Source organism: Gymnodraco acuticeps, unplaced genomic scaffold, assembly GCF_902827175.1.
Source record: "Gymnodraco acuticeps unplaced genomic scaffold, fGymAcu1.1, whole genome shotgun sequence".
NCBI classification, from domain to species: Eukaryota; Metazoa; Chordata; class Actinopteri; order Perciformes; family Bathydraconidae; genus Gymnodraco; species Gymnodraco acuticeps.
Genome location: NW_022990832.1, coordinates 157804 through 174958, shown reverse-complemented (window position 1 = coordinate 174958; position 17155 = coordinate 157804). Strand labels below are relative to the sequence as shown.

The window sequence follows — 17155 nt, the reverse complement described above, 5'->3', positions numbered from 1 at the left end:
AATGTTTCCATGCTGAACAACGGCAACATGACAACGTTTCCATTGGTCCCTCTTCTTTAGAGAAGACCAGGAAATGATGGATACACGGATCGTGTTCAAATCAATAGGCACGCAATGACTCTAAAGAATAATGATCACGCATCAAACACACATTCAGACTAAAGGAACCAGCTGTTTGGAGAATGAGAGAAGTAGAAAGTACAGGTATTTGAGTTCAACATGTAAGAAGTAGAAAGTACAGGTATTTGAGTTCAACATGTAAGAAGTAGAAAGTACAGGTATTTGGGTTCAACATGTAAGAAGTAGAAAGTACAGGTATTTGGGTTCAACATGTAAGAAGTAGAAAGTACAGGTATTTGAGTTCAACATGTAAGAAGTAGAAAGTACAGGTATTTGAGTTCAACATGTAAGAAGTAGAAAGTACAGGTATTTGTGTTCAACATGTAAGAAGTAGAAAGTACAGGTGTTTGAGTTCAACATGTAAGAAGTAGAAAGTACAGGTATTTGAGTTCAACATGTAAGAAGTAGAAAGTACAGGTATTTGTGTTCAACATGTAAGAAGTAGAAAGTACAGGTATTTGAGTTCAACATGTAAGAAGTAGAAAGTACAGGTATTTGAGTTCAACATCTAAGAAGTAGAAAGTACAGGTATTTGAGTTCAACATGTAAGAAGTAGAAAGTACAGGTATTTGAGTTCAACATGTAAGAAGTAGAAAGTACAGGTATTTGAGTTCAACATCTAAGAAGTAGAAAGTACAGGTATTTGAGTTCAACATGTAAGAAGTAGAAAGTACAGGTATTTGAGTTCAACATGTAAGAAGTAGAAAGTACAGGTATTTGAGTTCAACATGTGAGAAGTAGAAAGTACAGGTATTTGTGTTCAACATGTAAGAAGTAGAAAGTACAGGTATTTGAGTTCAACATGTAAGAAGTAGAAAGTACAGGTATTTGAGTTCAACATGTAAGAAGTAGAAAGTACAGGTATTTGAGTTCAACATGTGAGAAGTAGAAAGTACAGGTATTTGTGTTCAACATGTAAGAGAAAGTACAGGTATTTGTGTTCAACATGTAAGAAGTAGAAAGTACAGGTATTTGAGTTCAACATGTAAGAAGTAGAAAGTACAGGTATTTGAGTTCAACATGTGAGAAGTAGAAAGTACAGGTATTTGTGTTCAACATGTAAGAAGTAGAAAGTACAGGTATTTGGGTTCAACATGTGAGAAGTAGAAAGTACAGGTATTTGTGTTCAACATGTAAGAAGTAGAAAGTACAGGTATTTGAGTTCAACATGTGAGAAGTAGAAAGTACAGGTATTTGAGTTCAACATGTGAGAAGTAGAAAGTACAGGTATTTGTGTTCAACATGTAAGAAGTAGAAAGTACAGGTATTTGGGTTCAACATGTGAGAAGTAGAAAGTACAGGTATTTGTGTTCAAAATGTAAGAAGTAGAAAGTACAGGTATTTGAGTTCAACATGTGAGAAGTAGAAAGTACAGGTATTTGGGTTCAACATGTAAGAAGTAGAAAGTACAGGTATTTGTGTTCAACATGTAAGAAGTAGAAAGTACAGGTATTTGAGTTCAACATGTAAGAAGTAGAAAGTACAGGTATTTGTGTTCAACATGTAAGAAGTAGAAAGTACAGGTATTTGGGTTCAACATGTAAGAAGTAGAAAGTACAGGTATTTGAGTTCAACATGTAAGAAGTAGAAAGTACAGGTATTTGAGTTCAACATGTAAGAAGTAGAAAGTTCAGGTATTTGTGTTCAACATGTAAGAAGTAGAAAGTACAGGTATTTGAGTTCAACATGTAAGAAGTAGAAAGTTCAGGTATTTGAGTTCAACATGTAAGAAGTAGAAAGTTCAGGTATTTGTGTTCAACATGTAAGAAGTAGAAAGTACAGGTATTTGAGTTCAACATCTAAGAAGTAGAAAGTACAGGTATTTGTGTTCAACATGTAAGAAGTAGAAAGTACAGGTATTTGGGTTCAACATGTGAGAAGTAGAAAGTACAGGTATTTGTGTTCAATATGTAAGAAGTCAAAGTAAAAAGTCGTCAGAAAAATAAGTAGTGGCGTAAAGTACTGATACCAGAAAAATGTACTTAAGTACAGTAACGAAGTATTTGTACTTCCCACCTCTGGCGTTTTCTAATACCTAAAATGATGCTTTACTATTATATTGTTGCTGTTCCTTTCCTCAGGGATCACCACGGTGCTGACCATGACCACGATCAACACCCACTTGAGAGAAACTCTGCCCAAGATCCCGTACGTCAAGGCCATCGACATGTACCTGATGGGCTGCTTCGTCATGGTCTTCCTCGCCCTGCTGGAGTACGCTTTCGTCAACTACATATTTTTCGGGAGGGGTCCCCAGATGCAGAAAAAGCTAGCGGAGAAGGCGGAGAAGGCTAACAACGAGAAGGCGGCTAAGTACGACGCTGCGAGGGTGAGTTTGGATATCCGATTGGACGTTTGAGACACGATAGACAAGGATAAATGGATTTAAGATTAAAGTAAATGCTTCTTTCTCCAAGTATTTCCCTCTCCATCATGGAGCCAGACTCTGATTTCCCTTATGCTCTACTACTGCACTTCGTATTGAACCATTAGCAATAATAAAGAAAACGGAGCCAGAGGAACCCAACCAGCAAGCAAGGAGCATAAAGTGTCACTATGATCTTTTACTCTACATGTCTAACCCTTTTTAACCCATGCACCTGCCATTTTTGAAGACTTTGGTAGTATTTCAGGTTATAAATTACATGTACAAAAGATAGCATTGTAGTATAACTAATTCAATACACGGGTGGTTTAAATATTTGGTTATTCCCACAGAAAATGCTGCAGCGCAACACATTTTTCTTCCTCCCAACAGCCTTGACTCTGCAAATATTTCCGAATGAACTGTTTTGTCAGCTCTCGGTAGCCTAAGCAGCAAGATCTTCTGCAAAATGTCACTGTATGACATTATGAGAGGCATCTGCGACGAATCGAAATATGTTGGGTTGAAAAGCTATCTTCAGGTATTTGTTCCCCACATGTGGCTGAATATTCTCCTCTCCTCAGGAGGCAGGTAGTAGGACCGCGTCCCTAAAGCGGTCCAATCAGATTAAAGGTCTTCGCCACTCACGCTCGGTGAGTTGCTTCGTTCAGTGAGACTCAAAATCGAGTCAACTCTGCCATTGCCATCAGCCGACATGGATGTTTTTATTTATATTCCCGCCATCCATGGAATGAGTCAAGCGACAACAGACATCTTCATGACATTGCCATAATCTCAGGAGTGTCCATTTCGACTTCTTCATCGCCGTTTTTAGCACATTGAAACGACGCTCTCGCTTGAATGCTCTGTAAAATGTGTTTGGTGTTTCAGATATGAACCCGTTTCTCCTTTCAGAGGTCATCCTGAACGCATGCTTTCATACATCATTAAAGCCACATTTCTCACACAGCTTCTATACATTAGAGCGACACATCGCGCATGTCAGGATGTGGTTTCAAAAGTGACATGTGGGACTTTTACAGTTACGGCTACATTTGCATGAATGATTGCCGTTGTCCATTAATGTTGATTTGTTTCGTGGTGCACACATCGTAGGCATGGAGTCTGATGTGTGTCCTCTGTGTTTGATTAAATTGTTGAAAGTGATGGTGTGGACTTAAATTGCTTCAGTCCGGGGAAAACTATTCCTCACGTTCTACGGTGGGAAATGTCCTCAGGTTGATCACACCTGTCCAGTGAGGAGCAAGGGCAAAGCATGCACTGAGGATACTGTAGGAAAGAAATGTCCTAATGGTCCAAAAACAGAGCCATGGAAGGATTTTGATGCAATGGGCCCCGGGCTAGTTTTGCATCTCGTTGTACTGTAGATATTTTACGTCTCATTGCTCCTTTTTGTATCGTAGTCCTTTTGTGTGTGTTTGTAGATGTTTTGCGTCTCCTTATAGATGGTTTGAGTCTCTGTGGATGTTCTGTGTCTCTTTGTGTCTGCTGTTAGAGACTAAACTCCCAGGTCTGTGCCCGGTCGGCCCATTCAGTAATCCTTTCATGATGACATACACATTTCATGGTCTTGAACACACTGAGGGAACAGTGCCTTATCACTTCAGGTGGAGTCCTCTCCAGCTGTTCCATTTATTTGCTCATGATGTTGTTAATTAGTTTTTCTCATTTCTTTATCCCTTCAGGCGGAAGCTCACGGCCACGGGAACATCCTGCTCACCACCCTGGAGATCCATAACGAGGTGGTGGGAGGCGAGATCACCACCAGCCTGGCGGACATTAGAAACTCTCAGTCTATGGTGCAGTTGGACAGCCAAGCCTCGTCGCACATCCAGTACCGAAAGCAGAGCGGAGGCATCGGGCCGCGCTCCGCCAGCCGACACTCCCTGGACCGCGCCGCGCAGATCAAACGCAGTCGTCTGCGCAGGCGGTCCTCGCAGCTCAAAATCAAAATCCCCGACCTGACGGATGTGAACGCCATCGATCGCTGGTCACGGATCATCTTCCCCTCCGTTTTCTCACTGTTCAACCTCATCTACTGGCTCTACTATGTCTGATTGGACTGTTTTGATTGATATGTGTGTTGTGGTTTTTATTTTCATCTTAATCCTCCTTTTTTTCTGTTGCTTTTATACATGATGGCATCTGTCGAGGTAAAGACTGCAACACAGGACAAAAAGAAAAACTGACTGAGAAAGACAACTGAGTTTTGGACCAAGTTCTTGTCAAAATTGTTTTTATATTTGCAGTCTTTGAATCCTTAGTACCATCGTCTTTTTACTTTCTAAAGTATGTACTGTAATTGGGACTTGTGACAGTCATTTCCCAACATGTGCGCTCTCAGTAATGTGTAAATAGAGACATACAAAGCCAGCAATTGAATACATATATTTCAGTATTTGCAAAAACCCAATAGCAGTTAACAAAATGATTTTTTCTAATTAAATATAATTAAGAATACTTTATACACAGGTGGTCAGATAAATGCAGGCAATTCCTAAAAGTCCATTAAACAAACTAATGTATGTTTGACTGGTACCCTATGCACTATTAATGCATGTAATGATCAACCATAGTGGGAAAACAATGACTTTTGCCTTGGATATGTCACAACTTTACAGAAGACTGCTGATTTGTATTTGTTTATAGCGTTGATTATATACTTGCTAATGTCATGCAATGACCTGGTAAACTTTACCCAAACACAATTATTTAAAGTGGAGGACTTTCTCCTCCGTTCAGGATGACTGAGACTCAGGTTCTGAATCTTTTGCTATTTGACATCTTGTCACTGAAATATCCTTTTTCGGTCATTTGATAAGGAAACAAAAGCACAAATGAGAATAAAACTGCCATTTTTCACTTTTACCTTCGAGCAACAGCGCTTCAAGTGACAGCGCTTCAAGTGACAGCGCTTCAAGTGACAGCATGACAGAATTGCACTCAAATTTAAATACTTCCTCTGAAAAAAAAACGTCTTACTTTAATTTACAACAACTGCCAAGGGCCTTTTGGGCGACACGGTTCCTCAACCCATGAAATATTATGATATTTTTGTACTCTGTGTCTTCAGGTATTCGATTGATTTTCCTATCCCGTGTTTTATTTATATTTTTGCTCGACAATGTTGTGGTGAAAGAGTGGAGGAATCAAACCATTTATTTTGTAAATAAGTACATAATTGTGTATATACATAAGTGTATATATACTGTGTGTATAACCCTGAATTGAAAATGATATGAGCATTTTGTGATTGTCGTTCTGGCTTTCAACCGTCGGAGCATTTAATGGGAAGAAAAAAGACAAAAAAAACTAATTCACCAACAGGTCAGTTTCAAGCATCACTTAGTTTTTGTGGGGCACTCTGAATATCTTCTCAAACACCCGACATTGTTGAAGTCTGCTATAGAAACTGCGTATGTTCACCCTGCATGTCAGAGTTACTCTACGCTCCGTTATACAGCAGCACACCCATTTGGATTTCATTGATTTGCAGACTTCTTGTCGACTAATAAGCACATACTAGCGCTGAATGTATCAGGTCCATTCTTCAGGGAGAGGATAATGAGCCATGGTCATCATTTCTCCATCAGAATGTAACACGCCCATTCTTACGAGTGTTGTAGAAACAGGGGTGGGATTTTAAGAGTGTGTGCATGTGCATGTGTGTATGAGAGAGAGATGGGGAATGGATAAGGAGAGCTTGAGATAGGAAGGGCGTGGGTAGACCATATATTTTCTGTGCTGCTTGCTCGACTGTGGACAAATGTCAACGTGTAATAGTTTTGTGGATAAAAATAGCTCTCCTGTCCCGCTCCTTTTGATAAACTGTGTGCCATTCCACCTAAGGTCGCAGAGCAATCACCCACAACCCATGGACGATTATGTACATTTGTCATAGATACATGACATACAGTGTACGAGAACACGTGAAAACATTCCTACTTGATAAGTTCAGCGATGGGGTCAATTTATCAAACAAATTGTAAAGTTGTATGTGTACAGACGGATTGATATATGACTTAGAACTGAATGTATTGTACTTGGATTGTTGCTGCACAAATGCAATTTTCTTTCTGGAAACAGGATTGACCTCAACTCTGATTAATTAGGGCTTTGGTTGATTCCCATTCGAGTGACCCCGAGTTTATCGCTGGTTACTGCCCTGTTTTCTACTGTGTAGACGGGGCGCAGTGCACCACAAAGGACCTGGGTCCAAGAAAGAAGAAAGCTCCATTATTAAATAAAAAACATCCTATATATTATAAGCCAAAACATCTTGCGAAAGGTGTGTTCAGAAGACATTTTAAGCGAGTGTTCACCTTGCGTACAAACTTGTGTTTATTCGCCCAAAACCGACAATGTATCGTTCGCGGTCAGTTAGCTAGAAATGGACGATCTTTCTGTTACTTCCCTCTCGTCTCAGAATTGTTTCGTTCTGTCTGAACACACAGCAAAAGAGGATGTTTGACTAAAGCACAAAGCAATGTTTCTTGATCTCATGCATTCACGCTTGTTACGGCATTGGAAGCTGTTTGTCCAAAAAGCCAATTTCACAACAGTTCAGCTTCAGTGCTGTGTAAATAAGATATAATAATACAGATTTCTGAAGCTAGAAAATAACTGTTTTACTTCCTGGCTTTTACTGCTTCACTTTGATTTAATCAATTACTTTAGTCTGCAGCTGTACGAGTCGTTATTTTAATTACCGAACAACAGCGTGCAGGTGAAAGAGAGGAGGAGACGGAAACTCTTGATACTTGTTTATCATGCATGCAACGACAATTCGTGACTTTAAAAAAAAAAACTCACTCATGAGAGCTGCCAACTGCTCATTTTAGAAATATAATGCCATGTGAGCCTACGATGAAAAGTAAAAAAAAGAGTCATCAAAGACTTCCGGTGTTGTATGGCCTTGGTCCCATATTGGAATGTGAAATGTTCTGTGCTGCCACAAAATGTATTTAGGCTTAGATTTCTACTGTATATCTCTGTGTGTTTCTCTTCCTTTTTCAATAGATTATCATGTTAAACCATCAAATAAATTATATACATTGTTCCTGTGTATTTGGTATTGCGAGCATGCATGACACTGTAAATAATCTGTACACGTAGAGCAAGATACAATGAACAGCCATTTTGAATAGCATTTTGATATGCCTGTACATATCCCAATATATTTGGAGAATTTCCCAACTCTTCAGGTGCCCTTGAGCAAGGCACTTGAACCCTTTCTGTTTCAGTGCGACTACACAGAAGACGTTTCACTCGACTCCCAGTTGGACATCTTTTGTGTATGAAGTGAACTTTCTCAATGTGTGCCAGAGTTCAGTGTTGGTGAAAAAGAGTACATTAGTTCCCCGGATAAATAAAGATTGGAAAAGAAAGACACTTTGGAGTCGGAGGTTATTATTCAGCATCGTGTTATTCACCCCACTCAAGTGCCACGAGGTGTTTAATTTGCTTAGAGACTAGGTGGTGATATGAAAAGTTAATATCAAGTTGTAACAAGATCAGCTCAAGTAAAAGCATCTTACATTCAACCAATCAGATTATGTCAGTCTCCAGAGCAGAACTATCCTGGAGAAAATGACTGAATGAATTTTCACATCTCTTCTCCTCTTAGAGAAGTTAGCAGAGTGTAATGTGAACCTACAAAGACGGTTTCCTGCTTTAAAGCTAATGAATATAATGAGGCCATTAGAAGGAGGTCAGAGCTACCCAAAGGGACCCACACAGAACTATTTTTGATACCATCAACACAACATCTATAGAGCGTGAGAAATAAAATAAGGTGTTGTAATGTCATTTGTGGAAGTAGTCTGTTATCACTTTAAAGATTGGGCACTTTAATTCTTGCAAGATGCTTAGCATCTACCCAACCCTGCAGATGCAGTATATCTACACATATACTGGGTTAACTTACTGTAAATAATACATTGCATGTAATTAACTGAGCTGGGTGAACGCAAGTAATCCAAGCAATGCAATTCATTAAGGGTGAGTCAAATAACGTAGTCTCTATGGGACCATTCGTAAAGAAGTACAACTGCAGTGGGATTAACGTTAGCTGTGGGTCACAATGAGTTTACATTTCTTGACAAATCAAGGAGCCCAAAACAGAGGAGAGGAATCCAACGATAAATGTCAGCACTAACAGGAAGTGAGTTGATACAAGGTTTATTAGTGCTAACAAGTAGCTTGAAGGTGTTAAATCTTAAAAGTAAGTAGACACTGTAGTGCGGCAAACATGCGTCTTAATTAAAAGCCTTTGAAGCTCCGACTTTATCCTTATGTAACTCCACTGACTGTACAAGCACTGTCAACAAAGACAATGCAAAAAAACATTTACAAAAGGAATATTATGGAAAACTTTCTAACACATGAAGAAACTCCAAACCTTCACATCTTCAACAGAACTCTTGCATTATGAACTCTTGGTCTCTAAGATCATAATCAAGCGCTTTACTCCAGTGAATGTACTTCATTTCCTCCACACTTGGAAATATAGGACAGGGTTTTTTGAGCATAAGGAACCCAACAGTTGCTATATATACAAAAGTAAGGTGAAAAAAGTACTTAGCATGAATCTAAGATGCATGATGTGGGTGGGAATTGAATATACGCATTCTCTTCTGAGGAGCTAGAAAGCCGCTTCACATTTAGTCAGTTTCTGAGAAATAATTGTCTCAGGTAGAGGACGTATTATCGGCCATATAACACTATTTAATATGCATAATGACTTTAAGAAAATGCTGAGCTTTGCTTCCCAGTCCCCCCATGCTTCTCCACAATATATGAGTCCCTTGGGGTACGCGTGAAATATTTGTAATCTCTTTCCTTTATAATGTAAAAGGGGTTCTTACCCCGAGGTACACTGCGCCGTTTATCATTAAAGAATATCATCGTTCAGCAGTTTGAGGGGGGCTGTTGTTGATAACAAGGCACACGTATAAAGCATGCCACTGTTATGGCAGTTATAATGTGCTATAATGAGGCCGAGCCAATCATAAGGGCTAAAGGGGAACACAAGGCCAATTATTGGATAATCAAGCCAGAATGATGGCTTTGTTGGATGGGCTTTAAAATAACATGTATGTTAGTTGATCTAGCAACCTCCGTGCGGTTCTTGCCTCTGCTACATCAAATTCAAAGAAACCAAAGTGAAGATTTGACTTCTTCTGCTGTCAAACTGTTTCTAGCACACCAGGTCCCCAGATCATCTCCGCACTCAGTTTTCACTCTTCAACTTTGTCAGGTTCGGTTGGAAAAACCTCCATCAGACCTGATTTGAGAACGTCCACACAGATGGATAATGAATTTCAGTTAATATCAAAGCTTACAGTCCTGTCCGTTTCTCAGGAGCTCGATGACAGAGATATTGATAGATGACCTCGGGTAAACAAGATGCCAAGTCACTAATAAAAGCCACTCGAGAGGGCCGTGAAGCAAAAGTCAACTAAAGGTTATCGACACAAAAGACACAACATTATGTTTTACAAGCAGCATCACTCATTTTGATCTCATCGACTCGGTCTGGATCCTGAAGCTTTAAAAAAGGAACAAGCTGTTCACACATTAGTTAAAAATATCGCAATGGATAACTAGACGGATAAAAGGGCATAGCCTCTGGGCTTGACATCATTTTCTGGCAGTGCAGAGGATCCGGATCTGAATAATTGCTCAAAGAGTTATGATGGTGCACAGATATTAAGGGTGATGAATATTGTCAAAACTATACATGGATCATGGTTCTTCATTTTCAGGCAATAAGCATCAAAAGGTTTTAATGGGTGGGGGGGGGGGGGGGGGGAGTACGAGGCGTTGTTAGGCATTTGCTGCTCTGAAGCTCTAACTGACTTATTGCTTTCATAAAAGTGCAGCGAAAAGAATATGAATATTTAATTATTGTTATTTCTTTGTTTCTTGTGATTAGAAGCTGAATCGCTCCAATGGGGGCATGGGGTCGCAACACAAGCTAATATTATATAATACAACAAAGAGAAATGAACAAAAAGAACATGCAGGACCAAAGATATGTTTATTTTATGAAATATTCTTCCCACAAGCAATGTACTATTAACAGAGGGTAGACAAGGCCAAGAGCCGTCAGCATGCTGGCAACTTTTGAGCCTAAACATGTGTTGCTTAGAGCTACATGCTAACATGTTGGTTATGTTATCATCTTAGTTCATCACCTGAGCATGCTAACATTCATTTATAATTAAGCACTGTCACAAATCAAAGAATGATATCAATTGAGATGTTGACATAATAGCGTTAACTACAAAGTCAGGGGCCCTTTCTCATTTCTCTAACTCCCCTCCTCGACTCCTATCCTCGACTCCTATCCTCGAGACTTAGTCCCGCCCACAGGAGATGCGAACGGAGGAGTCGAGGAGGGGAACCGAGGAGAGAGGAGGGGAAGCAGCAGGCGGTTAGAGAAATGAGAACTCCTCTCCTCTGAGCGGTCATTTTAAAGAGACGTCCATTAATGATGACAGGAGGCACAGCAGCCCTCTGTCTGATGGACAGATGTGTTCATGACCACTTTTAATTCATTCACCGTGCGGTATAATGAGACAATAACAGGCTACAGATGCGGACACACACACACACACACACACACACATATATATAAATATATACCATTTCAGAATCAAACAGAGCACTCTCATAATAACGTAACACTATCAGAGACTGGATATACCCCCCCCCCCTCTCTGGTCACTACAATGAGGGAAATAAATTACAGGCCAAAAGTTTTATTTACAAGTAGCCTATTAAAAGTAAGCAGAGGACACCAAACCAACTGAGACCTGTCTGTCCGCTGCATCTACGCACTGTACCACACACACACCAACACACTGTAGCCTACCACACACACCAACAGCTCCTAAAGCATATAATCAGGCTACAGCCGTTGTGTATTTTATTATGTGAAGCACTAAATGGTTTTAGAAAAATATCGACTCTTTGTTTGTAGTTATCTACTAAACTACAGCAAATAAAGAGAGTAGGCCTGTTATACTGAGTGATATATATTATACACACTGCTCTGCTTTCTGCACGGACCTCACAGCTGTTCTCTCTGGAAACATCGTGTTGCGATGAAAGCAGTTAATAAAATAATATCCAGGGGATGCATGCAGAGCTGTCATTGGCTGAGATAAGTCCGGCCGTGCGTCACGACGCTTTGAAACATCTCTGTTCCCGGAAATGCAGCCACGAAGGAGCCGTGGAGGACCCATCAGTGTATCCTCGGTTATAGCTCCTCCAGAGAGCCTCCTCGACGCTCGATCCTCGGTCCTCGAAGTGCATTGAGAGAAATGAGATGTCCTTCAACATGGCGCGCTAAAATTCATTTCCGGGTCACTACCGGAGGACCGAGGAGTCGAGGAGGGGGATTTGATGAAATGAGAAAGGGCCAGGGGTTCTCTTCCTTTCTCCGTTTCTGGTGATTGTCTGCTAGTACTTTTTGTAATTGGTCCAAAAGTGTGAACCATCACAAAGATTAAGTTGATAGCCAAGGAGTCATGGAAAATGGCTTTTAAGAGTCGTAGAAATGGAAACTTTGATACAAGTTTATGGTTTGTGATGTAAGCTAAAGTTTGCACCACTTTGCTGTGGCTAAAGCCGGATTTCTGCTACTACTAAATAATGTTTTGGCAACTATCTTTATCTTGTAGTTGTCTTGAGTCTTTGGTTTAAACCAAAGACTCAAGACAACTACAAGATAAAGATAGTTGCTAAAACATTATTTAGTAGTAGCAGAAATCCGGCTTGCTAACGTTAGCTTACATTAGACAACATAGCCTCTAAACTTTAGAGGCTTATGTTGTCTAATGTAAGCTAACGTTAGCAAGCCAGATTTCTGCTACTACTTAATAATGTTTGAGCATCTATCATTGTCCTGTACTTGTGACCTGCTTCTCTCTTTAAAATAAACCTTTGTTAAAGTTTTGGTACAACTTTGAATGTTTTGGGGAAAGAATCTGTTTCATAATCTGTCTGCACTCATGCTGGGAACCTTAACCTACTTCACAACACTTCTTCTCTCCGTCTTTCACACTCAGATCATCAATAGCTGCGAGATAAAACACATTTCAACTTTTAGCACGCCGCTGCTACTCAAACCAAGCCCTCCACGGTCGCATAGCAACAGCAGCTTTAACAGCTTCCGACAGTGGATGTGTTTAGTGCTGCTTTTTAAAAAACAAGGCACCCCATGGACACCGGGGCCAAGTTGTTATGATGGGAATATGAAGCAGATTACTAACATGTGTCCCCTTTTTTGTTGTGGTGTTGTTCTGCTGAGTGGACAGTAAGAGGTGGATTCCCAACCCCTGATTGTTGACCCAAAAAAAAGCCCCGAAAACTTACGAGGCGGTGAGGATTCAGCCCGTGTTTCTTGTGGAGAAACTCACTGAATGAATTCTTTCTGATGTTTCTTTCTTTTTCTCCCCTCGCTGCCTGCCAACTGACATACTTTCTTTTAATTCATCAGCAGCATGGCGAGCGATGGAGGGAGCGTGGGAGAGAGTAGGAGGGAGAATGGGAGGATGGAGAGAGAAAGAAAGTGTGTTTCAGCATCAAAAGACTGTCTCGCAGACTAGGGGGAATACATTGACTCTTCAATGTGCTTTTTGATGATGCCTCTGTGTTTTATGAACCCAGTGATACACAACAGCAGAGTATTAGCCTACTTCCCTGTACAGTTCTCACCCTCTGTCTCGCTCTCCGTCATCAACACTCATTATTCCCTCTCTCATTATAAGCGGTGTTTTATTGTGTAACACACACACTTCCTGGCATCAGCTGAGCGTACTGTACCAGACAATATTTTGATGGCTCATCCTTCCTACAATGAAACCTCCCGAGTCTCTAGACAATAAACTTTTCTTGAACATCCCTGAATCATTAAACATTTAAAGGGACTATTCCCCAAGTGTTCAACACCACAGAGAATAACAAGTCCTATTATGTACAGTATGACCCAGAAACAACGCACTCATATCTTAAGTCACATCTGCTCACTGCAATAAACACTAAGAAAAGCCGGCTCTTTGGAGATCGATGAAAGGGAATAGTGACCACTGTGTCACCCGGTCAACTGGAGGCTTTGGAGAGACGTACGACACAAATGACGTCAAATGAGATGTCATCAGTAGCTGTCTTCATGTCTTTGGAGAATACAGTGGTGTCAGGCTATTTGATTTAACTGACGACCTCATCCGGTGGAAATTCAATGTGTAAATTGGCTAATTGTTATTGACAGGAGGCAATACCCTGGATACCATCTGAAACATATTGGTCTACTCTTCCCAAAACGAAGGTGACAAATCTTAATTTACCATTAAGAAGAATGACGAGGGTGTAATTTGTCCCGCCATGACGTGTGCTACAAAACCAATAAGAGACACAACAAGGTGTCAATCACTTAATTTACACACACACACACACACACACACACACACACACAGTAGACATGTGAATTCTGACTGACCGTATCAGACAGTTATATTGATATTTAAATGTGTCTAAATTCAACCCTTCACTTAATCAAAGTAGCTTTTGGGTGTAGACATTGAGTAAGTGTAGCAGTACGTTTCAAATGGTCATGATACGTTTGGAAAATCAGCTTCATTTGTGCTAAATATTCTCACTGAAGTTCTCTAACATTAAATGTAATTATCTCACTTTACACCATCTTGATTTTCACCCAGTAATTACACAAACGTCCACAAAAAATGACAGTCTTATAAAAAGAGGCCAGACGCGTTGGAGTGATTTAAATGCCGACAGTTTCTTGATTTTAAGACAGAATGCAGGCTTAAAATCACTTGTTACACCGCCATGTTTAGGACTACATATTTCCATTTAATGTGTTTGGAAATTATCAGGCTGTCATACCATTTGACACACACACACACACACACACACACACACACACACACACACGACAGGAGCTCTTCTATTCCCTGGGCTCATCATGTTCAGAACAAAGTGAACGGTGGCTGCCAGGAGAGCAGGAGCGCAGAACAAAAGTACCTTTGTTTCAAACGTCGCCATATATCTCCAACAGGGTTAACAAGTGTGTTTTATCCTTGTGGCGGCAGGATTCTGATCCAATGTATTTAAGTCCCTTTTATTTGAAACAATATAGGGTCAAAGAAAGCTAAGAAGTAGCTCAACTGTATATTTTTGACAGGCGTTTGCTTAGTCTGACTAATTGAGTGCATATTCTTGACTCTAAATAAGGATGTTGACTCAAAATGCATGAGGGTTTCTTAAGTGTAGGTGAGAAATAATTAAGGATACGCTACATTCAGTGTTTTAACAGCACAGGGACATAAAAAACATAGCACCTTAAAGTATAACCTTGTGTTTTCTGCCCTCTGTTGGACGCTCTAAGTACTTGCACTGTATGCCATCACAGATTCACACGCCCACTCAGTCATCTGCACACACAGGGAGGCGTGTACGTGTGATTAATGCTCTCCGTTTTCACATTTCTTGCTAATTAGCAGCTGCTTGTATCTCATACCGTCGGTTATTTAAAAGACATTTGATTTAGCCTGTGTCGATAGAGCCTCAGACAACATAATTACACGTTTAATTACTCCATGTTTGTAGTTTGTGTCGTGTAGGGGCCAATTTCATGCACAGAGTTTCTGCCTATTTACACTTTTCAATTACTGCCTTCCTCACATACTGCCAGTGGGGGAGATGGCAACTTCATGCAAAGATGTCTCTGTATTCTTTATTTACTTTCTGATATATTGTGTAACAGTTGCTTGCAGTGTGTATATCAGAGGACAAAGGACCCTTTACAAGATGAAGAATATACATGGGAACCCTAACCATCATAATTCAAATCATAACCAAGTTAATAAAAATGCATTTTAATGTTTAAATTTTCCTGGAGGTAATAATGTAACTTTTTATACAAAAAATCAAGACTTGCAATTGGGACACTTCCAAATATTAACTTACAATTCACAAATGAATTATACTGGTATGAAAACGATGTAACCGCGTTCTTAGTGGGAGTCTTTTTATTCTGTCAGGGGACAAACTAATGGTGCTTTTGTTAAATGGACTTCCCCTTTCGTGATGGTGGGGATAACTGATGGTTGTTGAAAACACAGCACATCCCCTTTCCCTACTCCTTTCATTTAAACTGTTTGATTTGTATCCTGTAGAGACTTCTGTATACATTGTGAAACCTTCCTCTGATGCAATTTCCCCCACATAAATTGCAATTTGACTCGAACTACACTGCAGCTACAGGCAATTAAATGGCGACTTGTGTCCCTGCGTTTCTACCAGATGTCTCTCCTGTAAGACACGCTGCCATCAGCCTCTCCTCCAGTCAAACTGCAGCGCTCTCAGGAATGAGTCTGCAGCGTCTGACAGAGACACCCACTGTTTGTTTATATAATGCCTTTTTTACAGCACCTATTTACCTTGAAATGATGTTGCCAAGTAACAGCATCCTGATTGTTGTGTGTGTGTGTGTGTGTGTGTGTGTGTGTGTGTGTGTGTGGGTGTCTTCATGCAGATGTGTGTGTGTGTGTGTGTGTGTGTGTGTGTCTTGTTGGAGATTAAAAGGGATAACTGGTCCGCTTTTCAAATCTCCGCGCGTTCCTATGAAGCTGGTTATAATACAGGAAGGAATCCATATCTACAAAGTAACCGTTAACAATAATCTACTTTAATGGTAATATGACAATGCAATACAATCATTACAATACAACATGATATATTACAGTTATATTGTAATGCTTAAGGAGTAATGCCGGCTTACTCCTGCACTGATTCGCAAACTGCAGAGCTACTTTCACCCGAGGGCAGCATGTGAAGAAGAGGCCGAACGCCAGGGATCCACCGGATATATACCAGAGTAAGAAGGAGGGGTTTGGTGTTAGGTCAGCTGGTCATCTTTTCAGGTCATCTCATTGGGAGACGCAACGCTGGCCAGCAGGAAACCAAACAGGCTCACTTTCCAACAAAAGGTCTCAAGGCCTGCATACCTACACCTCCCCCACAGAGCAATAAAACCCTGTTTACTCCAACCAGCCCAGAATGTTTATAGCCATTTGTAGTCCTTACATTTATGAAAGGATAAAACAGAGAAATCAATATAAAACACAAACACAGGTATTGTTTGAACAGTATTCACTTAACTGCTACTGTTGATAAGCACCAGAGAAACCCAAGGGACCTCTCTTAACATCACAAACACTGTAGCTCGTTCTAAGTTGAATGCAAATCAGGACATGCTCTCACCTTCCCCCATCTTCCTTTGTCCTCAAAAACACATGTCAACAGGCCCCAAATCCAGCTCACAGTTTTACCCAAATTATTCCCATTTTAAGCTTATCCATAGTTTGCTAACATGAATAAATACAAATATAACTCTACAGTCTTCATGCAGGTGTGTGTGTGTGTGTGTGTGTGTGTGTGTGTGTGTGTGTGTGTGTCTTCATGCAGGTAGGTGTGTGTGTGTATGTGTGTGTCTTCATGCAGGTAGGTGTGTGTGTGGGTGTGTGTATGTGTGGGTGTCTTCATGCAGGTGTGTGTGTGTGTGTGTGTGTGTGTGTGTGTGTGTGTGTGTGTGTGTGTGTGTGTGTGTGTGTGTGTGTG

General features: G+C 40.4%; 1 protein-coding gene across 4 annotated transcripts in view; it reads left to right on the top strand.

Moving 5' to 3' along the window:
• LOC117557188 (gamma-aminobutyric acid receptor subunit beta-3-like) overlaps positions 1-7897 on the top strand; it is a 65929-nt gene extending 58032 nt beyond the window's left edge. For 2 of the 4 annotated variants that reach the window (XM_034232896.1, XM_034232898.1), the window contains 3 exons: positions 2202-2449; positions 3070-3138; positions 4192-7897. In XM_034232896.1, the coding sequence (XP_034088787.1) occupies positions 2202-2449; positions 3070-3138; positions 4192-4563 (689 nt within the window). In that variant the 3' untranslated portion in view covers positions 4564-7897. The remainder of the gene's footprint in view (positions 1-2201; positions 2450-3069; positions 3139-4191) is intronic. The other 2 variants (XM_034232897.1, XM_034232899.1) reach the window with 1 other exon arrangement.
• The last annotated feature ends 9258 nt before the right edge of the window (positions 7898-17155 follow it).